Source organism: Phaethon aethereus (assembly GCF_964289735.1).
Source record: "Phaethon aethereus genome assembly, chromosome: Z".
Taxonomy (NCBI): Eukaryota; Metazoa; Chordata; class Aves; order Phaethontiformes; family Phaethontidae; genus Phaethon; species Phaethon aethereus.
The window spans coordinates 31,031,478-31,057,249 of NC_138577.1; the positions used below are offsets into that span (position 1 = coordinate 31,031,478).

At 41.5% G+C, this 25,772-nt stretch overlaps 1 protein-coding gene across 1 annotated transcript in view; it reads left to right on the forward strand.

Moving 5' to 3' along the window:
* Window positions 1-18,567, forward strand: part of DOCK8 (dedicator of cytokinesis 8) — a gene marked incomplete at both ends in the record, with an annotated part of 98,520 nt that extends 79,953 nt beyond the window's left edge. Inside the window, 12 exons of the mRNA XM_082013259.1 lie at window positions 1,045-1,203; window positions 1,992-2,092; window positions 2,547-2,739; window positions 11,425-11,568; window positions 12,489-12,620; window positions 13,410-13,544; window positions 14,069-14,158; window positions 14,590-14,826; window positions 15,455-15,598; window positions 16,644-16,750; window positions 17,706-17,873; window positions 18,504-18,567. Of these exons, the coding sequence (XP_081869385.1) occupies window positions 1,045-1,203; window positions 1,992-2,092; window positions 2,547-2,739; window positions 11,425-11,568; window positions 12,489-12,620; window positions 13,410-13,544; window positions 14,069-14,158; window positions 14,590-14,826; window positions 15,455-15,598; window positions 16,644-16,750; window positions 17,706-17,873; window positions 18,504-18,567 (1,674 nt within the window). The remainder of the gene's footprint in view (window positions 1-1,044; window positions 1,204-1,991; window positions 2,093-2,546; window positions 2,740-11,424; window positions 11,569-12,488; window positions 12,621-13,409; window positions 13,545-14,068; window positions 14,159-14,589; window positions 14,827-15,454; window positions 15,599-16,643; window positions 16,751-17,705; window positions 17,874-18,503) is intronic.
* Between the last annotated feature and the right edge of the window lie 7,205 nt (window positions 18,568-25,772).

Below are 25,772 nucleotides of genomic sequence, written 5' to 3' on the forward strand. Positions count from 1 at the left end.
GATCAATTGAAATGGAAACTGAACTTGTGATAGCAAATTAAATGCATCTGCAGATAAATAGTCATATGTTATGCTGGTTTATATGTTTGAGCCAGAAGAAGTGCTAGAAGCATAGGGAGAAAGTAATTTTGATTATTGTTCATTATTTTGTTTTGGAAAATGTGACTTTTTCTGCAACATCTGTATATGCATCTTCAAATGGAACAGCATTAGGCCTCTGATAGTAAGGACATAAGCAATATTCTTAATTTTGTCACATTTGTGGGTTTTTTTCACTCCTGTGTCAGAACTACTTAAACTTAGACTAGTTCTATTCCAATGCAATTACAACCTCAGTAGAACTACTGTATGTTTGTATTAATGGGAATTTTTCACTGGCCTCTTGGTCTCAGGACTAGACTCTGATTCTTACCACACACATAGAGCAAAAATATGTGTTATGCATGTAGGTTCACAATGTCCTAGCATGAAAGGACATGCATTAGCATTTTGGGTAGTATCTGATCTTGCATATCATTTTCTTCCCTAGTTGTTACTTTAAAAGCCTTGAATATGTAAAAAGCGTTGACTTTGCAGGAGGAAAATGTGCCTCTGAGACACCTTGCAAGGCGTAGTACATCACCAGGTGAAGCCCTCAGAGGCCTTTTGCTTCTCAGACTTGTTTCCAGAAATTTTTCCCAGTCTTGCTTCCTCTTCTCCTCCTCTGTGGGTAGCCTGATCTACACACCCACTGGTCTGTGCAAAGGGGGAAAGAGGTGCTTCTGACTTCCCCTTGTCTCAAGCAAGCATACATATTCTAAGGTACATTCTTTCCTCAAACTACAAACATGTCAGAATTAGGGAACTTTGGGGTAACCAGGTAAAACAGGACTGGCTTTGATGCACCAGAGGCCATTCATGCAAGCAGCGAGTTTAACACACTCAGCGTGAGCAGGAGAAAGTAAGTTTGGTTTATACAGTAGACAGAGATATATGAACTGATACGCATGGTGCAGTGCAGCGCAGCCATCATTCTCTTATGGTTTTGTTTTTTTCTTCTAAAAGAATTTTGCAAGAGTGAAGATGCAGGTGACGATGTCACTAGCCTCTCTGGTTGGGAAATCACCCGAGTTTAATGAGGAATTCCTTCGACGATCCTTGCGAACCATCCTAGCCTATGCAGAGGAAGATGCAGATATGCAGGCAACTCCATTGCCCGTTCAGGTCAAATCTTTTATGACATCTGTGGCTTTTATCAGGAGCTTTCACATAGGAATGTGCTTGGAGCAAGTCCTAGATCTTGATACTCCAGTGAAAATAAGGATGCAGGGGTTATTACATGAGCTTATTTCTAACACAACAATAAACGGGGAGGAAGTAGAGAATGTAATTACATAGAATAAACTCTTAAGAAGTTCCACTGAAATCACATTACAGGAGAATCATCTCTTGGCTTTGTGTACAACTTTCTTCTAGACCCCAGCAGGAACTGTACCCTGTAAGAGTTTCCTCGGATGGAATTTGATTCATTATGTTTTCAGACAAGTAGCATCATGGAAACTTCTCTCCCTTTTTCAATTCATGAGGTGGCAGCAGCAATAATGAAAAACATTTCAGACAACAGCCAGATGCTTTGCTAAAATTCTTAGAGTAACTCAGCTTGTGCTGAAGACTTACAAAAACATCTGCTTTGTTATCAGATCACAGATCAGCTAAAGCTGAACCCCATTAGCACATAGGTTTGATTTTTTTTATTCAGAAATAAACAGATCAAAGGATTCCAGATAATTTTGATTAATTAAAATGTGTGTATAAGATTTGCTATGTCAGCAGTCTTTGCTGCATTGAATAGAGTTGGAAAAACACATCTTGGAGCAATTCAGCATCCTGAGATTGCTTTGAGTAAGAGGGACTAAAAGAGAGTAACATCACCTGGTGCAGATACTGTTATTTTTCTAGAAAGGAAAAAATAAACATCTGAGAAATGCATGTTGATCTTTGTATTACTGCAGGTAGAGGAGCTGCTGTGTAATCTGAACAGCATCCTGTCAGATACGGTGAAAATGAGGGAATTTCAGGAAGATCCAGAGATGCTTATGGATCTCATGTACAGGTGAATCCATTTAGAATTGCTACTGAGGATATTCTGCAATGAGGTGAGCACAAGAACTGTGCATTTTAGGGACAAGCTATGGACAAACCCTCCAGCTGTTCTATTTGTGTCCATTCCCACTTTAGCACAGCTGATCTGTCACAGGGGACCCAGGCTGTGGGACTGAGCATGTTGCAGTGGAACCACTGGGAGGTTGGCATAGACTTGGGCAAGCATGGGAGTCAGGGACTTATGAACACTGAAGAGTCTTGGGTTCAGCAGTTCTACCCTCCTCATAGCCCCTGTCTTGCCTACCCCTGCCTAACCATTTCTTTTGCCCTGTGCTTGGTGAATCATACAGAATAAAGACAGACATGTCTCCTTCCATTCAACCCAGGTAGAGAATTGTAAAGGTTCTTTCTGTTACTTGAGAAGAAGTGATCATTCACACCTCCTTTCTGCCCTGTGTTGTTAGAATTGCCAAAGGATACCAAACGTCACCCGACTTGAGGCTGACTTGGCTGCAGAACATGGCAGAGAAGCACACCAAGAGGAAGTGCTACACAGAAGCAGCCATGTGTCTGGTCCATGCTGCAGCACTGGTGGCAGAGTACCTCAGCATGCTTGAAGATCGAAATTATCTCCCAGTGGGAAGTGTCAGCTTTCAGGTAAGAAAAGGCTCTGACAGCATAAGGCCTGTTCTGGTGTATATATGCCTTTTTGTGTTAAGCAGAGTAGAAGTGCATGTATGGGAAGGAAAAGTTACAATGGCAGAGTACTCATCACCACTCTTGGGAGATTGTTCCAATGACTTATGTGTACTGATGAAAACTGGTACTTTAGTATCTGGCTGTCTCTAGCTTCTATTTCCAGCAGTGGGACACTGTAATGTCTTGTTTGTCTTGTTTGCTAAGTAGAACCCCTCTATTATCACATGCCTTTTCCTAAGGCTGTTACTTATCAACTGTGACAGATACATCTTTAAAACTTCTTTTTCGTAATCTAGATAATTGGAGCTACTCTGTTCTTTTAGGCATGTTCTCCAATTCTTTGACTGTCCCCCAGTTACTAATCGTTTTGATTCATAATGACACAACTGCCATAGCCTATATGCGGTCACATCAAAGTCAAGTGAGAAAGTCCCATAAGTTCGTTAAACCTGGGAAGTATTCCTCACTTTATCTCTCCAAAGACTCCACTGGTTCTTTTGTGTTGTTGAGCTCTTTACCTGGTATTACATTGATCTTTTCCAGAGAATTTTCTTAGGTTTTGTTTTTCACTCTTTTTTTCCACATCACACAGATGAAAGTGTAACTCTTGTTGTTAGTGTTAGACATTCTGAAACACAGATTTTTATACGTGTAGTTTATCAGATTATGCAGTTTTGGTTACCCTTACCTGAACTGACTTTATGTGCAAATTCAGTGATTTTACTGTTTTTTTTCACACATTATTAAAAATAGAAGTGGCTGAACTCTTAAAATGTCCCCATGTGTTGATGATTCCTCTTTTATCTTTGTTCGCTAAGACCAGTGAAGACCATTGTTCATTTACAGAGTGTTTGCTGCAATGATTATGAATCATTCCAGCTAATTAGTGTAAATGTTTTGCAGAATCAACTCAGATGTTGTATAGACATCTACTGTTCAGGGCATTATTCCCTTTATGAGACTGTAATCTTTTTAAAAGTATCGGGTTTCTATAGTCTGGTGTTGATTCAGATTAATTACAATAGGTTTCATTTTTTCTTTAGTAAAAACTTGTTACCAGTATTTCCACCACGTTGTCCTGGATGCAGACTTATAAACCAACCACTATCTGTTCATCTTGTTTACTTTTTAAAAAATGTGGTCCCCAAAGCATATTTTCTCCTCTGAAACTTCCCTAGTTTTCTAAAACATATGGCAATTCAGTATTCCTCTATAATCCTGCCTGAATACCTCTTCTAAACTGTTGAGGAGCGCATGTTATGGTCCAGGTGATTTTGAAATGGCTAACACTAGTAGTTGTTATGTTCATCATCCCTTGATATAACCATACTACCTAGGGTCTTTTTCCCTTCAGAATAGTAAATTTGACCATGACTGAACCACCTCAACTTGGCATTTTGCCTTGAATTTAGTATGTTGGACGTTAGTATCTGCAATTCCACCTTAGCAGTTAGATGATGGATTACTGTTATTCTTATATTCCTTTACTCTTAAGGTAGCTGTATATATTCTTTTTACTGGCTAAACTTCTGGCCATGGATTTGTATTTCTGCCTTTTTGCATCCCTTAATAGTTTTGTATGCTTCCTAACTTCTAATTTCCATTCATTACTGCTGTTTTCTTCTTTTCTCCATGCTTGTTATAGAATCATAGAATAGTCTGGGTTGGAAGGGACCTTTAAAGGACAATTAGTCCAACTCCCCAGCAGTAAGCTGGGACATCTTCAACTACATCACATTGCTCAGAGCCTCATCCAACCTGACCTTGAAGATATCCAGGGATGGGGCATCTACCAGCTCTCTAGGCAACCTGTTTCACCACCCTCATTGTGAAAAATTTCTTCCTTAGGTCTAACCGGAATCTGCCCTCTTCGAGTTTAAAACCATTACCCCTTGTCCTATCACTACAGGCCCTGCTAAAAAGTCTGTCCCCATCTTTCCTACAGGACCTCTTTAAGTACTGGAAGGCTGCAATAAGGTCTTCCTGGAGCCTTCTCTTCTCCAGGCTGAACAACTCCAACTCTCTCAGCCTGTCCTCACAGGAGAGGTGTTCCAGCCTTTTGATCATTTTGGTGGCCCTCCTCTGGCCCTGTTCCAACAGGCCTGTGTCTTTCCTGTGCTGAGGGCTCCAGACCTGGATGCAGGACTCAGGTGGGGTCTCCTGAGCAGAGTAGAGGGGCAAAATCCCCTCCCTCGACCTGCTGGCCATGCTGCTTTTGATGCAGGTTGGCCTTCTGGGCTTCGAGTGCACATTGCTGGCTCACATCCAACTTTTCATCCATGAGTACCCTCAAGTCCTTCTGGCAGGGCTACTCTGAATCCCTTCATCCCCCAGCCTGTACTGATACTGGAGGTTGCCTCGACTTAGGTGCAGGACCCTGCACTTGGCCTTGTTGAACCTCATGAGGTGCTCACAGGCCCATTCCTTGAGCTTGTCCAGGTACCTCTGGATGGCATCCTCAGGCATGTCAGCTGCACCGCTCAGCTTGGTATGCAAACTTGCTGAGGGTGCACTCAATCCCACTGTCTCTGTCATTGATGAAGATACTAAATAGTACTTACTGGTCCCAATACAGACCCCTGGGGGACACCACTCATCACCAATCTCCATCCAGACATTGAGCTGTTGACCAGTACCTCCTGGATGTGGCCGTCCAACCAATTCCTCATCCACCCAACAGTTCACCCATCAAATCCATCTCTTTCCAATTTAGAAAGAAGGATGTTGGGGGGGACCATGTCAGAGGCCTTACAGAAGTCCAGATAGATGACATCCATAGCTCTTCCCTTGTCCACTGATATGGTGACTTCATCATAGAAGGCCACTAGGTTGGTCAGGCAGGACTTGCCCTTGGTGAAGCCATGCTGACTGTCTCAAATCACCTCCCTGTCCTCCATGTGCCTTAGCACATGGAGCATCTGCTCTATGATCCTCCCAGGCACAGAGATGAGGCTGAAGGGTCTGTAGTTCCCAGGGTCCTCCTTGCTACCTTTTTTAAAAATGGATGCAATGTTACCCTTTTTCTAGTCTCCAGGGACTTCACATGACTGCCAGGACTTTTCAAATACCGTGGAGAGTGTCTTGGCAACTACATCAGCCCATTCCCTCAGGACCCTGGGATGCATCTCATCAGGTCCCATAGACTTGTGCACGTTCAGGTTCCTCAGGTGGTCTTGAACCTGATCTTCTCTTACAGTGGGAGGGACTTTGCTCAAGCAGTCCCCATCTTGCAGTACATCCACTTGAGAGGTGTGGGGAGAGGGATTGCCAGTGAAGACAGAGGCAAAGAAGTCATTGAGTACCTCAGCCTTCACCTCATCCATTATTACCAGTTTGCCAGTCTTGCTCATTAAGGGAGGTACGCTTTCTTTGACCTTTCTTTTCTGACATACCTATAGAAGCCTTTCTTCTTATTTTTTGCGTCCCTTGCCAAGTTCAGCTCCAGCCACGCCTTGGCCTTCCTGACCACATCCCTACACAGCTAGGCAGCGTCCCTGTACTCATCCCAGGATACCTGTCCTTGCTTCCACTGCCTGTGCATTTCCTTCTTGCCCTTTAGTTTGGTCATGAGGTCTCCACTCAGCCATGCTGGTCTCTTGCCTTCTTTTTCTGATTTCTTATACCTGCTGATCAAGAGCTCTTGTGCTCTATGGAAAGCACCCTTAAAGATCTGACAGCTCTGTTCTGCTCCCTCATCCCTGAGGGCAATTTCCCAGGGTGTCGTATTGACTAACTCCCTGGAAGTTTGCTTTCCTAAAATTCAGGGTCTTGACTTTACTCTTTGCCTGCCCACTATCCCTCAGGACTGCAAACTCCACCGGATTATGGGTGCATGATCATTGCAGCCCAGGCTGACTCCAATCTTGATGTCACAAATTAACTCACGTGCATTGGTGACCAACAGGTCCAGTATTGCATCCCCTCTGGTAGGGATGTCTATTATCTGGCTTAAGAATTTATCCTACATGCACTCCAGAAGTCTCCTGGATTGCCTACAGCTTGCCATGCTAGTTTTTCAGCACATGTCAAGGTGGTTGAAGTCCCCCAGCAGGATGAGAGCTTGCGAGCATGATGTCTTCTCTAGCTGGAGTAAGAAGGCTTCATCAGTAGACTCCCCTTGGTCAGGTGGCCTGTAGTAGAAACCAACCACGAGGTTCCCTTTGTTGCCTTGGCCTCTGACTCCTACCCATAAGCTTTCAACCTGCTCATGGCTATTCCTCAGAGACAGCTCTTCACACTCTGTCCATTTCTTGACATACGAGGGCAACACCTCTGCCCTTCCTTCCTTGCCTGTTGAACAGCCTGTAGCCATCGATAGCCACACTCTAGTCATGGGATCTGTCCCATCAAGTTTCAGTAATGACAACCAGCTTTGTGGCAGCATGGTAGCTTCCAACTCCTCCTGTTTGTTGCCCATACTGCCTCCATTGGTGTAGAGGCGCTTCAGCTGGGCTGTCGGCCATGTCACCCTCTTAGAGGAATCTCCTTTAGATGCTGTGAGGTCTTTCTCTGGTGCAACAGGCTGAGGGTCCTCACTAGCACCCTGTCTCTCTAACCTTGGTGTGTCATCCCACAGCTGTGAGCCTGATATTATCCCCCTTCCCCCTTTGAGTCTAGTTAAAGCCCTGTCAATAAGCCATGCTAGCTTGTGAGCAAAGACCCTCTTCCTGCTTGGAGAGAGGTTGATCCTATCTAATGCCAGCAAGTTACATACTGTCATCATTTAGATACAGGTGAAATAGGTTTTCCCTTCCCCATGTCATCCTGCTCCCAGGCTGCCTTGAATGCTTGTAGTCTCACACACTTGACCCTAATGCAGTTCCTCCTTCCATTGCTCCCAGATTATGCAGATTGCCATGAATGGGTATGTTTCCAGTTATTTTAGAGAATTGAAGTCTAGTCTACAAGGCACTAGGCAAGGAAAAACTTAAAAGCTTAAAAGCAACAAATCAATCTGTCTCATCAAAATGCTTGTGTAAATACGTTTCCCAAAGGAACAGTTGGTCCATGGGAGAGAGGTAATGAAATACCTTAATGACCAGAAACCCAGTTACACAACTCTTTATCTCACAGCATAATTTTGTATTTGAGTTTGCTCGATAACAATAATTAACTATAATAACACTTTGCATTTTTACAAAGCCTTTCAAGAGAAGAGTTCCCATTCTTTACAAACAGGTTTGTGTTTTGTAGCACCTGTGAAGATCTTGTTCAGATGACCTTGTTAAAAGAGAGAAACACTACTCAGACTGTCTGAGCTTTACTTGGAGTTCTAGATCTCACTCACTGACTCTTCCTGTGTCCATTTCTTCATTTAGCTCAGATATGAAATTAACTAATATTGGTGATAAACATTTAGTTGTGGAATTGAGGGTGACAATAATGTGTATAAAAAAAGATTATTCTGGATGAGCAGAAGTGTTATCTCCTTTTTACAGATGAGTAAAATGAGGCAGCAAAGGATTAAATCAGATGACGTAGGTCTTCTGCAATGACTCTGTTAGTGTCCAGAAAACAGAGTCAGCAGAGTAACACTTTTCCTCATACTGTGCCAGACAAAACTGTTTCCCTCTGTGCCGTCAGAACTATCCCTCAAAATCCAAACAGGATCACTTCCAGTGAAGTTCCCTTTGAGCTCAATTCGTGTTTACACTAAATCCCCTTTGCAGGTGATGAGACGGTCTTAGAGAGAATATCAATTGCATATGGAGTGACTTTAAAGCCACTTTATATTACCACAGACAAGGACTTAGTTTTAAGATGCAGGCTACCCCAGCCATATATAACATGGTGACAAGGGCTGGGAATCACAGTAAAGCCCCTTGAGTTTACACAGGTGTTTCTTTTCCTTAACGAAAAGTAGGCTTGTGAGGTCCGAAATAATTGCTGATTATATACTTGGTAATTTGTGTATTGCCTTTATTATATAAGGGATGTATAAAATTCTTCAATGTGAAAGGTAGATCAAGGCAAAAGTTGGCTGGGGCACATTGCAAGAAGGTCATGCAAGCACCAGGAATACGTCATGAAGGCTCTCTCCTACTAGAGTGAATTGACTGTAAAACATGGAAATACATGCCTGACATTAGTTGTGACAGGTTTAAAGGCAAAGAAGAGATAATTGGTGTCTGTGACCTTCTTGGTTACTTTCATAAATAAATCACTCCTCTGGACTCTTTTCCCCTTGCTACAAAAAAAAAAATAAGCCACCAAAGGCCACGTGCCATTCTGTGAAAACAGTCCTAATGGCTACTGTACAGAAAGGGAAAACCAGAAATTGAACTGCAGCATGGGTTGTAATGAGTTGCCGTAGGTATGTGCCAGGGAGGCTAACTCTGATTGAAGTCACTATCTTCAATGAGGCTGGTAGGCAAGAAGTGGCATGGGTGTGCTAAAACTTGCTGCAGTTTTCCCTCTAGCTGAAATTCAGACATGTTCTTAACTCCTGCGAAAGCTGTCCTGAGCTTAGTGCTCACCCTTACAGTGGAGCTGACGTGATGTGCAGACAAGGCACTGTGATGGCAGCATGGTTGGAGTAATTTTCACCTGTGGAGAAATAAGTATATCCACAAAACCCAAGGGGGAAAGTCCCATGTTGCCAGTGATGTGTGGTGCCAATTCTTTATCTGAAATCTGATCAATAGGAACAGCTCTCATTGTTTCTGCCATTTTATAAAGATGACTTTAAGGACTCTGCTAGCTAGCCAGCTGGCATCTATCCTGCACTTAGACAGATTGTCATTGCCAGTTTCTGCTGAAGTGAGCCACTATGACACTAATTTAATTCCTTTTAATTACTAGCAAATCAAAGTTTAGCATTTCTACTGCTGTTGAAAGTTACATATGCTAGTTCCATACTGTATGTGTATATATTTTAATGTTCATTTACATGTATTTCTAGGTATTATAAAATTTTTAATGTTGACTCTACCCAGTGTCATTTATTCAAAGGCATCCTGAAGAACTGTAGACATGTTATTCCATGGTCTAGAATCTCAAAGAGTGACTGGTACTGTGTACTTTATCTAGCTGTATTTAAACACAATATGATCAGTAACTTTAACAAGAAAATGAGTAAATTCTGCAGGATCAAGGTGTAATATGGCAGAGGCTGAAATGAGAAGCTGCATTCAATTATTGCAATTTTTAGAATCATAGAATCATTAAGGTTGGAAAAGACTGTTAAGATCATCAAGTCCAACCATCAACCCAACACCACCATGTCCACTAAAGCGTGTCCTGAAGTGCCATGTCTACACATTTTTGAACATCTCCAGTGATGGTGACTCCACCACTTCCCTCGGCAGCCTGTTCCAATGTTTGACCATTTTCTCAGTAAAGAAATTTTTCCTAATATCCAGTCTAAACCTGCCCTGGTGCAACTTGAGGCCATTTCCTCTCATCCTATTGCTAGTTACTTGGGAGAAGAGACCAACACTCACCTCACTACAACCTGCTTTCAGATAGTTGTAGAGAGCAAGAAGGTCTCCCCTCAGGCTCCTCTTCTCCTGACTAAACAACCCCACTTCCCTCAGTCGCTCCTCATAAGACTTGTGCTCCAGAGCCCTCACCAGCTTCGTTGCCCTTCTCTGGCCGTGCTCCAGCAACTCAATGCCCTTCTTGTAGTGAGGGGCCTAAAACTGAACACAGGATTCAAGGTGCAGCCTCACCAGTGCCAAGTACAGGGACACAATCACTTCCCTACTCCTGCTGGCCACACTATTTCTGATACAGGCCAGGACGCTGTTGGCCTTCTTGGCCACCTGGACACACTGCTGGCTCACGTTCAGCCAGCTGTCAACCAGCAGTCCCAGGTCTTTTTCTGCCAGGCAGGTCTCCAGCCACTCTTCCCCAAGCCTGTAGTGTTGCATGGGGTTATTGTGGCTGAAGTGCAGGACGTGGCACTTGGCTGTGTTAAACCTCATACAATTGACCTCAGCCCATCAACCCAGCCTGTCAACCCAGCCTGTCCCAATCCCTCTGCAGAGCCCTCCTACCCTCCAGCAGATCAACACTCCTGCCCTACTTGGTGTCATCTGCAAACTTACTGAGGGAGCACTTGATCCCCTCATCCACATCATCAGTAAAGATATTAAACAAGACTGGCCCCAAAACTGAGCCCTGGCGAACACTGCTTGTGACCGCTTGTGATTTAGAGCAGTATGGTCTATGTCGTACTTCTCCTCTGCTTGCAAAAGTCACATGAACAACTTGAAAGTTCAACTTCTTCAAGCAGGCGGCCCGAGGTCTGTGGTGCAGCTTGGAATTTCCCACCCTGCGGCGCCAGCAGTGGGAAGGGCACATAGGTTGTGACCCCTGTGGCGTGGGAGGTTGAGCTCATTGCAGCTTCATGGAAATCCAGCTACTAGAGAGAGGCCAGTTTGCAACTTACAGGAGTCTTTTAAACCTGAGGCAAGACAGAAAGTTTAGGATTCTTGTAGCAAAACTCCATATCTGCTATCTGTGGAGATTTATGATGTTACATTCACTTCTAAATGGAATTTAACTGCATATCCCCTGACTGCACTTGTATAATCTCATTCTTCTTCTTGTCATGTAAATATGTTGAAACTGTTTCTGCCTCGATCTTTACGATAGACGATTGATCTAGGTTTCTGATTTCTCTGCACTGATGTATTTTAGAACATTTCGTCCAATGTGCTGGAGGAATCTGCTGTTTCAGATGATGTTTTGTCTCCAGATGAAGATGGTATATGTTCTGGGAGGTATTTCTCAGAAAGTGGCCTGGTAGGTCTGCTGGAACAAGCAGCAGAGCTCTTCAGCACGGTGAGTGAGAGCCAAAATCACCAGGAGATGTCATGGGGCTATCTGGGCCAGATCCATAGCATATTTTCTTGTATATGAGGAAACAAAGTCTTACTGCTAAACCAGGCTGAACAGATCTGCCCCACTGCAAACAGCAAGAGGCAGAGACACATCTTATGGCTAACCCAGCCCTGCCTCAGCCGGGTTGGATAAGCTAGGCTTTTCAGGTAGCCTAGCTCAGCCATATATCCACCTCTACTGTGCAGATGACAGGCAGCATCAGCAGAAAGTCATTGTCGCAGGCATGAACCAAGCCTTTCAGTTGTTATATTCATGGGATAGTACATTTAAGAAAAAGATCTTGCTTAAACTATAGGTTGTTCTATACTGTATAGAAAGCATGTGAGAGTTACTCCTGTGCTTTTACACCGCATACAACCACCAGCCTCATAATCTACACTTACTATGTAAGTTATGATGTTAATACTCAAGTAGCTCATTATATTGCTGTAGCACTAAAAAGGATATATATACAGAGGATAGCATCTCTGAAGATATCATTTAGGTTTGTTTTGTCCAGATGCAACTCTGGTTGCCCTGAACCATACATGCTAAACAAGTCCATTTCCTTCTGCTCACCTCTGTTTCTAACTTTTCTATCTCCTAAGGAGAAACCATGTGCTTTACACGAGAATTTGGGCTTGAGCACCCAACAGATTGGAGATCCAGCTTAAATCCAATATGCTGTTTGCAGCTCATAACTACCCATTTACTATTACTAGTTTTTAGGGAGCTAAAACAAGCAACATAGCAGATTAAAAGATAAGTCCCATAAATCCCCTTTTCAGCCAGGCCATTAATGGACATCTAGTTTCTTTCCAGAGTGCATGAGGACTCATTTATTTTTTTCTATTTTTTCCCTTTTTTTAATTTCTCCCAAGGGAGGATTGTATGAAACTGTGAACGAGGTGTACAAAATTGTCATCCCCATACTGGAAGCACATCGAGACTTCAGGAAGCTTACCTTGACACACAGCAAGCTACAGAAGGCCTTTGACAGCATTATTAATAAGGTACTCATGAGGCAAGACACAGCTAGCAAGACACATTGCTGGGTTGCGCTGTTTGTTCAAGACTGGTGATAATAAAACTGTTCATGTAAAATAGATCCATTTCCTTTTTTTAACAAAAGCTTCCCTCTGCTTTGGCCTACCTACAAAGGGTATCTACAGTGAAAAGAGCCTCTGTCTCCTCTGTAGGAAAAAGCAGAGATTAATATAAAACTGGTTTAGAGTTACAGAGAAATAGTTGAAGAGGTCAAACTTGGAATAAGAACATTCATGCTTCCACCTGGCCACATCTATTTAAGAAAAATTACTTTATTGTCAATTATCTACTGTTTTCAGTTATAAAATAGAAGAAATACAAAAGCCTGGCTAAATTCTCAGCACTCATATTGCCCCTTTTCTTCTCTTTCTCCAGAAGAATCTTATTGCTGAGTCTAGCCAGTTTCAAATTCTTAGCAATTTTCATTGCAAAATTTTACTTTTGTTAACATGTATCCAGTGGAATTAAAAAATAATAAGTTATTTTGTTTTTCAAAAGTCACTTTATGTTTAGCCTAAATTTTAAGTTAGATTTCAGTCAAATGTCCCCTCAATTTGTGTGCTTTCCTTCATGAATATGTGCTTCGAATATGTGCATCAGCACTGATGATACATAGAACTGACTCTGAAATATGTGAAAATACAGGATTAGTGGGTTGTCTTATATAGCAGTTGGGAAAAAAAGACATCCAAATACTACAATGTTGACATAAAAAAATAAATAATTGTAAATTTCCTCTTTCTTTTATCAATTAGGGTCAAAAGCGAATGTTTGGAACTTACTTCCGTGTTGGTTTCTATGGAACCAAATTTGGGGACTTGGATGAACAGGAATTTGTTTATAAGGAGCCTGCAATTACCAAACTTCCTGAGATTTCTCACAGATTAGAGGTAAAGAAAAAAAGTGTTGTGTTAATACGATCTCCAATGTTACGTTATACTTTTTAATAATCCCACAGAGTTCTAATAGTGTTATTGCTACATAAAAATCAGTAACAGATTTGTACCATACACCTTTGTGTATATCCTTTCCCTTGTAACCCTGTAAAAACAGCAAAATGATGAAAGTGATCCATTCTCTTGAGGCCATGTCTCTTATCGGCAGGCTTGTAATACACTGGATGATTTGATTTAAGCATGCCAGATATTTGCTTTGGTATCTTTTCAGGTTTTTAATGGAACTGCAGTGTTCCCTTTTGATCACTTTACTTTGAGTTCTGATTTTTTGTGAGCAACTCACGCTGATCTTTGTCAGAAGATGTCTTACCCTGGCCAGCTGTGGTTCACGAAGCAGTGTACTGACTGTACAGAGCCCAGAAATTGTCATGGTTACTCATTTCTCCTAGAGGCATATGGGTCATTAGCATTATATTAAGGACTAAAAACGCTCTGGAATTATTCTGTTTCCTTTCCAGGGATTTTATGGCCAGTGTTTTGGGGAGGATGCTGTGGAAGTCATTAAGGACTCTGCTCCTGTTGACAAAAGAAAGCTGGATCCCAGTAAGGTAGGGAAAGCACTACTGACCATGTTGAGTGCATTGTCACAGAAGAGGCAGGAAGAGAGGGGGATCCCCTTGAAACTTTTATGCCTAAACATTAAGGCACCAAAAAAAACCCCGAACTTGTCCATATCTCTGTGTCCAGGGACATCCTTAAAGCCTCTGTGAAAGGCTTCATTTGGTAGCTTGTCACCGAGTGTGGAAGTTAGCAGTTCTGATCTCTGGTCCCTACCCTGGCTCTGATCCCCAGCGTTAAAGTTATACCCCCACCAGAGGCAAGATTTGTCAGCTCTAAAGAAAAGAAAGAGCTGTGAATGATTTGCAGCTCTTCCAGACCATGCTTAGCCAATGTGAACTATGGGTTATTTCACGTATGCCATTCTTTTTACACTTCTTGGGTTGTTAAGTACTGTAATGGTTCTTCCCTCTTTTCTCAGGCATACATACAAATTACTTTTGTGGAGCCATATTTTGATGAGTATGAGATGAAAGACAGGGTAACCTATTTTGAGAAGAACTTCAACCTCTGTCGGTTCATGTACACTACGCCTTTCACCATGGATGGGCGTCCCAGAGGAGAGCTTAGTGAGCAATACAAGCGGAACACCATCCTAACCACAATGCATGCTTTCCCCTACATCAAAACTAGAATCAATGTCATCCAAAAAGAAGAGGTAATTGGGTTTTGAGGACAAACCTAATTTCTCAGGGTCTGAAGGAGACTCTGGTTGGGAAGATTTTCAAATTCTATGCTTGGCAGAAAAAAAGAAGGCTGAATTTCTCAGACATGTTAATCTCATAAATAGGAGTGGCATAGAACGGGTAGGTAAACGCAAGATGGGTATTTACTATGGAGAAGAGATGATAGTGAGTGTATATTACTCTTTTGACCTCCCAGTTGTAATGCTGTGTAGGAGGATGCATGGAGCATTATTTATGGTTGCACTTCTAGCTGAAAAAGTATAGTCAAAGCACTCAGTTGGGCTCAGAGCTGGTTTAGAGACAGGGAAGATTTATGAAAGTAGAAAGTGCAAAAACATTTCAGACATGAAGTCAGTAACTTAGAATAATAAATTTATGCAAACAGGGAGTCAGATCCACATCCTACTCTCGCAAAGATGCCAAAGAGCTCTGGATGAGATGCAGCGTCTACCAACATGACATTTAGATTGAACAGTCTTCCTGGGTTTCACAACTACTGCTTTTGGCAAGGGAGAATGATAGTGGCATTGCCAGATTTAGAACAGGTCAACAGCATGCATGATTCAGGTAATGAAGCATCTTTTCTTCCATTTCCATTAGTTTATTTTAACTCCAATTGAAGTTGCTATTGAAGATATGCGGAAAAAAACACAGGAACTAACTGCAGCCACCAACCAAGAACCACCAGATGCCAAAATGCTCCAGATGGTTTTGCAGGGCTCAGTTGGAGCCACTGTAAATCAGGTAAGGGATCCAAATAATCCAGATGAAGAATTTCTGCAGACTTTTCTCATTGTGCTTTCTTTTTCACCCCTATCTCTTGCACTGGAAGAAATACATCTAGTGAGACACATTCAGTCACAATGTGACTAAATGAAACTTCATCCCTTGATATTTAATCATTGTATACTGTCCCATTAGGTACGCTTTTGGTGAAACTGCTCGTGGAAGTGCTGTCTTGGTTGTAGTTGCAGAATCTCACAGAAGCCTTGTGAATGCATCCAAGGATTTTCCATTTCTAGCATTCTGGCCATCTCAGCTATTTTGTTCACTCCAGGTGTATCCTTGGGAAATGGGAATAACAATAATTCTGCCATAGGACCACCACAAACTCAGTTTCACAGAAATTACATTAAGTCAAGACCTGAGTGCCCCAAAAGAAAGTTGAGATGCAATAATTAAAACATAAATAAGCCTGCTAACAAAAAAGGGCAATTAAAAAAATTAAAATTAAAGAATGAAGTCATAACAGAGGGAAAATTTGTCATTATACACAATTTCACAGAGCTTGGTTTCTTTGAAAGCCTAAATGCTCTCAGTTTCTCTAGATTCTTCATCAACCAAAGACTCTAGTCTGAAGTAACACACTGTTGTAAGCTTTGGAAGAGTAGTCTTTCTGTGCTGGGCTTATTTAACTCCCTTAGGGTCTTGTAGTGCCACACATAGGAGCTGTGCTTCCCTCATGTAATGAGGTTTGGCAGTAGAACCATCCCAGCTCTCCTCTGCTGAGTAGAATTTGTCTATTCTCCTTTTTTTTCTTTTTTTTTTTTTTCCAAGGGGGGCTGGAGGAGAAATAAAAACAGGATAAAATACGATGGGCAAAACCTCTGCTTGCCAAAGGAAAAATCGGAGGCGAAAAAGGAGAACAAAAAAATTCCTGTTATGGTGACTAGGCATAGTTTTCTTTTCTTTCATAATGCCACTCATTAAATAACAAATAGCTTAACCAAACGTGTGGTCTGTTTTCAGTCTAAGCGTTTTTGACATTTTCCTGTGTTATTCCTGTAAGGGACCGCTAGAGGTAGCGCAAGTGTTCCTGGCTGAAATTCCAGCAGACCCCAAACTTTATCGACATCACAACAAACTGAGGTTGTGCTTCAAAGAGTTTATAATGAGGTCAGTAAAACAAAACTGAAATACTGAATTGCATCAATAGAGCATATTATTATATAATATTAATATATTAATAATATAATAATTATAATTATTCTAATTATCTGTTAATATAATATTTCTATAATAAATATTATTTATATCAATAATGCAATGATAATATGACTGTGTAATTAATTATGCAAGTTAGCATCATGAATCCTGGCATCTCACCCGTTGTGCTAGACACTTGGCCCTGACTTGTTATCTCTGCTTCATGGTCAACACTTTGGTAGGCTTCGCCTACCAAATAGGAGCAAATTTTAACACTTCAAACTAATTATGTAGAAATTAAGATATTCCATTTGTTTTATCTTTTGATATTTTACAGAAATCAAGCATTTCAGATTAATGCCTTGATTTTATTTTTAATAAAATTACATTTTTATGTAGGAAGCTGTTCAGAAGAAAACATTTGACCCTATCTGTCAAGCAGACGCATCAGCAATAGTAGACTTGGTAGACATATTGACTTTGCTTTAGGTATGCCTGTAAATCTTAACAAGCATACTTACATAGCAAGATATTCATCTCCTTAGTCCAAACAAAGCATAACTGCTGAAGGGTAAGTTTGAGTTAAATAAAAATGAGCTTTATGCAGAAGATACAGCTTTACTCTTTGCTATTTTCACTGCATTTGTTTACATTAAGTAGGCAGGTAGCTCAGTATTCTGCAGCCATTAAATTTGTTTTTTTATTATCTCACTCATGCATTTCTAATATCTTAAAAATATCACCTCAATTTGTGTAGTTGGAAAAGAAAAAGGTTTTTTATTAGTTCGTTATCATTTTGGACTTGAGGAATGCCTAGCCCAGGGGAGCTGGATCCTTAGCCATTCAGATTACCTAACACAAAGTTAATGAGTTCAACAGAAATAGGTGATCCATGTTATGCCTTTTTCTCTTTCCTTTTGCCTAGGTGTGGTGAAGCAGTGGAGAAAAACAAGCGCCTTATTACTGCTGACCAGCGGGAATATCAACTAGAGCTCAGAAAGAACTACGGGAAGCTGAAGGAGAACCTTAGGCCCATGATTGAGAGGAAGATCCCAGAGTTGTACAAACCTGTAGTGAAAGTCCATAGCACAAGGTACAGTTAGGGCAGGATTATCTCTTGTAGCTGTACAAAAAGATGCTATTTTTGCAAGGAAGAAAGGCAGTTTTACTGGCAGCTAAAAACAGGCCATAATATACACTGTCAACTTCATACCTGACTTCTACTGGAACCGAATGTAGTATTAACCGTGTTTCCCAAGCTGCTCACTGCTGGGGTAGGGGATTTATGTCATTTTAAATGCATTGTTAGAGAAGACTTCCCCCTTGCCCTAATGGAAAGATATTGAAAACATCTTGCCATTTCTTCAACATTTGAAGCCAGGAAAGAGATAGAACAGGTGTGTGTTTGTTTTGAACACACGGCACCATGTGGTGTTAGACAGCATGAAGTAAGAGTGAGCCTTTCATTCCCAGATAACATAATCCAGTTTAGTCCCATGACTGAGACGGAAGAGTCTTGTGTTCTTTGCTTATGAATACACATCTCTTCACAAAGCCATTGTGTCCAGTGTGGGGTGGGAGTGGAAGAAGGAATATGCCTCTGACCTGACAACACATAACATGTTTCAACTGATGATTTGTCAGCAGCTCCTTTTCACAAGGCAGGTATATCTTGGATTCTTTGTCATTTGCCAACTTTATTTATGTATGCGTTTCATTGCAGGGAATCTTTTCGTAGCCACAGTTTTAGGAAATATGATGCCCAGACTTCTTCACAAAGCACCTAAGGACTAGCTGCTTTGGAAGAGCTTCGCGCTGCAAGCCAGAAGTGATGAGGTATTCAACATCTATGAAATCAGAAATCTCTCATGAGACAGCATGTGCGCTTCCTGGACAGCAGGCAGAAAAGCATTTACACAAGATCACTGAATGAAAACTGGGGGATGACTCCTAATCAACTACACGTCACGAGAGCTTAGGAAGAAAGGGGATGCTTTTTAGATACTTTTGCATATATTGTAAGATAATCACATAATGTGGAGGATTAGACGATTAGAGTAGTCAATGGCATGAGGTCAGTCACTGCTAGCTAACAGACACAGACTCTGTGTGGTTTGGTTGAGGTGCTGCATGAATCCAAATAATGTGTCAAAGGGATGCTGACAAATTATGTCTATTTATGGTCCTTTTCCAAAACAGCATTTATCCATGTGATTTTGGCAATGGAGCACAATCTGCAAGTTAATCACATGCTTAAATGTTGTCTTAATGAGGAAGGACATGGTCCCCTGCTCAGTGTTTGCTGAGCTGGAGCTGTAGGAAAGAATGATTTTCTCAATCAGTTTCTGTCACCAGTTTCTATCCTGGTCCTTAACTGCACGAAGAGTTCTGCACAAGTTTTCTCAACCAAAGCCTGGAAAGCAAGAAGTAGCAATAAATAATTTTTGCAGATCTTCTAAATTTTTTTCTAAGTATAGGGACTGCTGCATGACATGCAGTTGGATTTCTTAATAATCAGTGTCATGTTTAGCAGAGCTACCAAGTAATAGTTTAAAAAGAAGACGCTAAGCTATGAGTGATTCTTTTACTATACAACAATCTTATGTAGACAACCTTATCCAAAATTAAGTACAGAAGCACATAGTGAGGATTTCCTACAAAGCACTTCACTCAGGCTTTACTGCACATTACGAAAAATTAGCATGTAATTTACAATTCCTAATACTTATACTTTCTGAACCCTTAGCAAACATTTTACTAAATAAACTTTACAGCACTTCTCTGAAGTAAGAAAATACTATTACAATTTTGCAGATGAGGATGTTGATAGAGAGAGATTAGGACTTTGGAACTCATTTAGTGAGGCAACGGCAGAGTGTTGTAACCTGCAGTATCAGTCCCTTTAGTAGGGATTAGGGATGGGGTTACACCCTGGTAAACGTTTAGTCAATTGAGTACAGGGCTCTAAAGAGTTCCCCAGGCTGCTTAGTAACAACCAGCCCGTTCCTTGGTAGACTTTCTACTGCCCACGTATTTCCGTTCTATTACAGATATCCATTTGGATTAAGATACCTTAAAAGGTAAAATAGTAATATCCAGCCAATCAAGCAATGGCAGTGAGATCCACCAGGCCTACATCTAGTGGCCAGCATTGCAGAATCATGAATAATGGGCTTCAGCCTTAGCTGTCACAGTTTGTAAATGTTGTTTTATTAGTAGGCAAAGTAATATTCCACTAATCACTACAATTATAATGCAGGCAATTACTGTCTCAATAGCAATCCCAGCTGATATATCATAAGAAGACATTAAGGCTTACAGTCAAGCATCCTTGGCCAGGGAGGTACTACCATGCTGGTGGGTCCTTCAACTAGCTCCAGACTGTGTTCCGCTTTCATAAGGTATGGCGATGCCTATGCGCAACCATCAACTGTGATATTTTGATCCAGAATCAAACCACAATTTTAACTGTTCCGCTTGTGGGTTTGGTTTTGACTGCTCAGCTGGCAAATGCAGTTGGTGATGTTTGTATCAGCGGTGACGTTTATAGCAGCTGGTCTCTGAGGCCTTACACGGAGCGACAATTTGTATTGTGACCATGTGTACCATGTAATATTTGTATTTTGAAACAAAGGTCCACGAAAGCACCCCTCAATATTACTTCCTTCCTTCCACCTTTTCAGGGTTTTGGAAATTATAGTTTAATGCTGATTAAAGTAACCAATCCCATTTGCCTAAACACAGAACTTAATGTTAAAATTAAATGAAACAGAAAAATTAAGTTTTTCCTTTGTACTTAATTTTAGAAAATTACAGTGAACTTCCTCAGAACTGATGTCGTGTGTTTCTAAATGCAAAGCCTCTTTACTCCAAAAGTATAAGGGAGATTGAGGCTGCTGCTTTTAATGGAAATATTTTGATTTTTAAGGTCATCTGCAGCCTTGCCATTTGATAGCAGGAATTTTCCCAGCACTTCGTTGACATCTGAGCTTAGTCAGATTTTGAATGTGCTATGTAGAAGATTCACGGGGATGATCAAACAAGATGAGATGTGGAAATAGGTGAAATAAACCCTGTACTTACATAGTACTTGGAGTGTAAGAAAGCACTTCCCTCCTCATTCATAGTATTGTTAAATGCAATAATCAGGAGTAAGTACGTGATTTTGAAGTGAACCCATCCAAAGTACATAAGCAAATGGTATAAAAGGCTCAAAGCAAAAGATACCTCCATGGAGTGGCTTCTCCGTATTCAAGTTGCTTTGAAACAGTTCTAAGTTGAAAAGACGAATTTCCCAAAGCTTTGAAGCTATGAAATCTCTGCCTATCAGAACCTAGCCCCTTATCTACTGTTTTTAACAGCCTATTTGAGAGGAAGGTCAGAATACTGTCATCTATCAACCCCCTAATCCAGCCTCATTGTTTACAAGATGCTTATCCTTTACAGCCTAAATAACAGAAACCTCAGGTAAACAAAAAACCCCTACAGGTGTACAATATACTAAGTAAAAGTAATGAAGTGTTTCATTTTGTGTGGTCCTTGAACTGAAACAATACTCTGGGTAATAGGAATACTGAAGGGCTCCTCAATCACATTTTACAACCTTAGCACTTGTCGACCACTTGGCTAGTCTTGTCCTCAGTTTGTAGCTCATGTTATCCCTTCCACAGATAAAACATGGTTTGTACATTTCTTTCAAGAATGGAACTATGTGAAATGTAAATTTTCTACCTTATGATACTCATTTTACAATAAAGTGACTGTTTCACAGGATGTTGAGAAGTGCCTTTGTGTTGCACCTTATACCTCAATAGAATCCCTCTGGAAATAAAAATTCAGTAGGAGCAACCTTTCATTGTAGAGGCGTTGTTCAGCAGAAAATACAAAGATTTGGGCAGGGGAGGTGTCAGTCTGTCTTTAGGATAAATTGTGTTGGTTACAGGGGTAACAGGCAACAACTCGCTTCCTAACTTCTTTTGTCATTGTGTCCATGAAAAATGGCAGTGGGAAGCTCAGTGACAGCAGTGCCCTCCTTCTCCCTCCAGTGTGTGGGTGCAGAGCAGAAACACGCCTGATTCTGGAATGACACACCATCTGGGTGATTCAAGACTAGGGAGAGTTGCATGTGTCCACACTAGTTCGGTCCAGGGCTTAGCTACTGAGGCTGTCACAGGGCAATCAGCAAGTGAGGCACAGAAATACACTGATCCTGGTCCAGAGATTCTCATGGGTGTCTTGGCTGGGAGTTCACCATAGTTCGCTTACTCCTTGCATTTACCATCAGCGAGCACTAGCTTTAAGTAGCATGGTGCTGCTTTTGGGACTGGAATCCTTCAGCTCAGCATGAGCGTCTCTCTGTTCACCACCCCAGCTGTGCCTCGTTTCGCTGCACCACGCACTGGCAGGCTGTGACTAGCAGCATCGAGTCTGTATACGGCCCCATCGCCCAGCAGAGCAGATCTAATCCAAATAGGGTGTGAGCACATACTCACACGTCCGCCAGCATGCAGTCAACATACAGTCAACATGCATATGTAAGGAGTCCATGCCAGCTGTGAGAAGACCGACGATAACACCCAGAAGTACAAATTAACCTGACACATGTTTTGAACACACTTGAATGGTGAAGGTGAGTGCTTTTGGTCAACGCTACTGATCCTCCATGGGCAGCCCTAACACTAGATTTCCTGTTTTGCAGAACAGCAGCCGTAAAGAGAGCACGACCTTTCATACTGCATGAAAAAAATCACACGTTCAAGGCTTCAGCAGGTGATGGACTGAACAGGCGTGACTGTGAGTAGGTGTAGCCACACTTGTGCTGGGTAAAGAGAAATGGAGCGCTGTCACGTACAACTGGCACGTCTGGGTTACATGAACTCTGGAAGCTGAGTGCTTCCTCGTTAGGTTTCCGACTGACATGAAGACTTAGAAAAATAAAGTGAACATTTTAATTTCATATTTTTGTTTTTCCTTTTTGTCTCTTTGAAGTATCATCATCTCAAATATTTCAGAAAAAGGAATGAAAGCCTAACAGACAGCCCGACACAGAGCCAGCTGGGACTCTTTAAGGTGATGTAATCTCTCAAAGCAATGCTTCTAATGACAATGAAGCCCATGGTAACAGTGGTTTACTGTGTTTCACTGTACTACAGTGCTGCTGCCTTCTGCTAGACAAGAACACATACAAGGAACGTTCCTAGGGTGTTGACTTTGGGAGTGGGGTAATTTGGGGAGTCGCTCAGCTGACTATGTTTTCACCATCTTTTAAACCAGTTAAACGGAGTGATTAAAAAATAATCAACAGGTCTTGATAAGTCATCTCAGGTTGCATAATGCTCCAGTCTAATCAGTGCACTGAAAGGAGAAGGGGGCCCTGTGGAAAAAGTCCTTTTTGGTTACATGAAGAAAAGCAATGCACACTGACCGTAGGTCTCAATTAGTGTTTGGGAACGTAACCGTAAAATCTGTAATTGACTGGGTGCTTGACATAGTGAATTGAATACATTTCTGTGACTCCTTATGTTCCCAGTGAGGCATTGGCTTAAATGAAGCATTTTTATTCAAAACCTGACAGTTCAAGAATTAAAAAACTAACCTTGATGAAGTTTTTTGCAAACAATGTGGTCACTCAATATCACTCAATAAAAAATCCTGAAACATGATACTAAATGTTTAGCTGATCAAAAGAAACAAACTAAAAACCCAAAGACCTTCAACAGTCATTTTTCTAGGATTAATTTAGAAAGCCTTGAAAATTGTAATGTTTTGTTCCACTTGTCTGTTCTAAGCAATCTGCTGCTTTGCATCCTTCAAAACAAAATTTTCCCTTTAGGGAAAAAAATGCAAAGTTGAATTCTACTTTTTTTTTAATTTAATTTTCCCTTAATGAATTTACACAGCATATGCTGTGGTATCCAGAAGCTAAGCATGGATTTAGTCCCAGTTACTACACAAATGCACTATTTATAAGCTATATACCTTCTCAATGGAAACAGTTGTGAGAGGAAAAATTGGTATGTACTTGTGTAAATGCTACATGTGCAGAATGGAGAGACACCTAAATGCAAATCCTCTAAATCATTACACACTTTTTTCTGATGCTATAAAACTGATTTTCTATTTCTGTCTAATATAGATCTAATACTTCTTTTAGACCTATTTATTTTTACAGCAATAAGGTTTTCTCTATCTGTCTCTATTCTTGGAATATTTCAAAACATGTACTGGATGCCTACTAGGATTGGTGAAATCCAAATTACAGAGCAAGTGAAGCTCTAATAACCGAAGGGACAGGGAATTTGAGCCATATGGCAGGAGGACTATGTTTTGCGCTATTTAACAAGCACCTGTAAAACAACTAGAAGGGAAGATTTCCTATGACACATTTCTGACTTTCCCAAATGTGAACGTCTGTACAAATTTCTGTTCCCCAAGAAGAGCTCCGTGAAAAAACAGGAAAAGCAAGCTTAGCATTGCTGATACATCTAGAACTTGAAAGTGCCAGAAAGCTAATTTAAAACCTCAAGCAAACAAGTGTTTCAGGACTTAATAAACAGCAAAGAAAGGAATTAGGTGCAAAATCATATCCTTTCCTTTGTTTGCAGGTCAACTTTAAGACAAATGAACAATCCCTTCTCAGGTATCAAAGACAGGTTGGAAGTGTTCCCAAAGGAGTGTGTTCCTTCCTGAGTTATGGCATAAAATCCTGGGCTCAAACCTAAATCCTTAGGGTGGTATATTTCCCAATGCAGAGGAAGGGAAGGGAAGGGAAGGGAAGGGAAGGGAAGGGAAGGGAAGGGAAGGGAAGGGAAGGGAAGGGAAGGGAAGGGAAGGGAAGGGAAGGGAAGGGAAGGGAAGGGAAGGGAAGGGAAGGGAAGGGAAGGGAAGGGAAGGGAAGGGAAGGGAAGGGAAGGGAAGGGAAGGGAAGGGAAGGGAAGGGAAGGGAAGGGAAGGGAAGGGAAGGGAAGGGAAGGGAAGGGAAGGGAAGGGAAGGGAAGGGAAGGGAAGGGAAGGGAAGGGAAGGGAAGGGAAGGGAAGGGAAGGGAAGGGAAGGGAAGGGAAGGGAAAAAAAAAGATTTCAAAGGGATTGGCTTATGTAACAGACTTCAACAAGGAAAAACAAAACTCTTGTGACTGTGTAGAAAGGATTGCTCAGCTCAGGTTGTAGAGAAACTCAGTTGCCCCTAAAAGCCTGCTGCAGCCTAGGACAAAGGCTGCAGCTGAGTGAAAGAAATCCATCCACAAAGAAATAAACAAGCAATTAGACAGCAAAAGATTAAAAACCCAACACACTGTGGGGAACAAAGGGAGTAGTACCATGCAAATGCCATTAAGATCAAGTTAAAGTGCTGAATGCATCTTACTTTCTAGACCATGTGGGGCACTCAGCATCAAACCAATGGCTGCTGTGCTTTAATGCAAGCTGTCAGGCAAAAAGTAATCACAAAAGATTAAATAATAATAACAGTAACAATAATAGGAAAAAACTCTTAATTTCTCTAAAAATAGTCTTAGGTTTTGGGGGGATTTGGGAGGTTTTGGGGGTGGGGGGATTTGTTTTTTAATGATGGATTTTACTAGTTTCCATCAAGAACTGGGGAACGACAAAAGCAATAAACAAAAGGCACACTGAGATTTCCCATCGCTCCTTTGAAGTAGGCATACTAAGTGTCAGGATTTTTACTTTCAGTGCAGGATGCAGCCTGTCTGGGAGCATCCGCATGGCCCCGCACGCCTCCTGCGGTACTGGGTGCCAAGAGTGACCACTGGTTCCATGGCCTGTGCACAAAAGGGATGCCGTGGATGGAAGTCATTCAGCTTGGAAATACATAGACAAGCGTAGTTTGATGCAACAGAGGGCAAGGGCAGAACATCCTGTTATTTCTGCTAGTTTTGGTTCACTGCTAATCTTCTCTATTACTGACCAAAGGAGAATGAACCCAAACGCCCCCAGCAGTGGCTTCACAGTTACTGGGGTTCTGCTCACAAACTG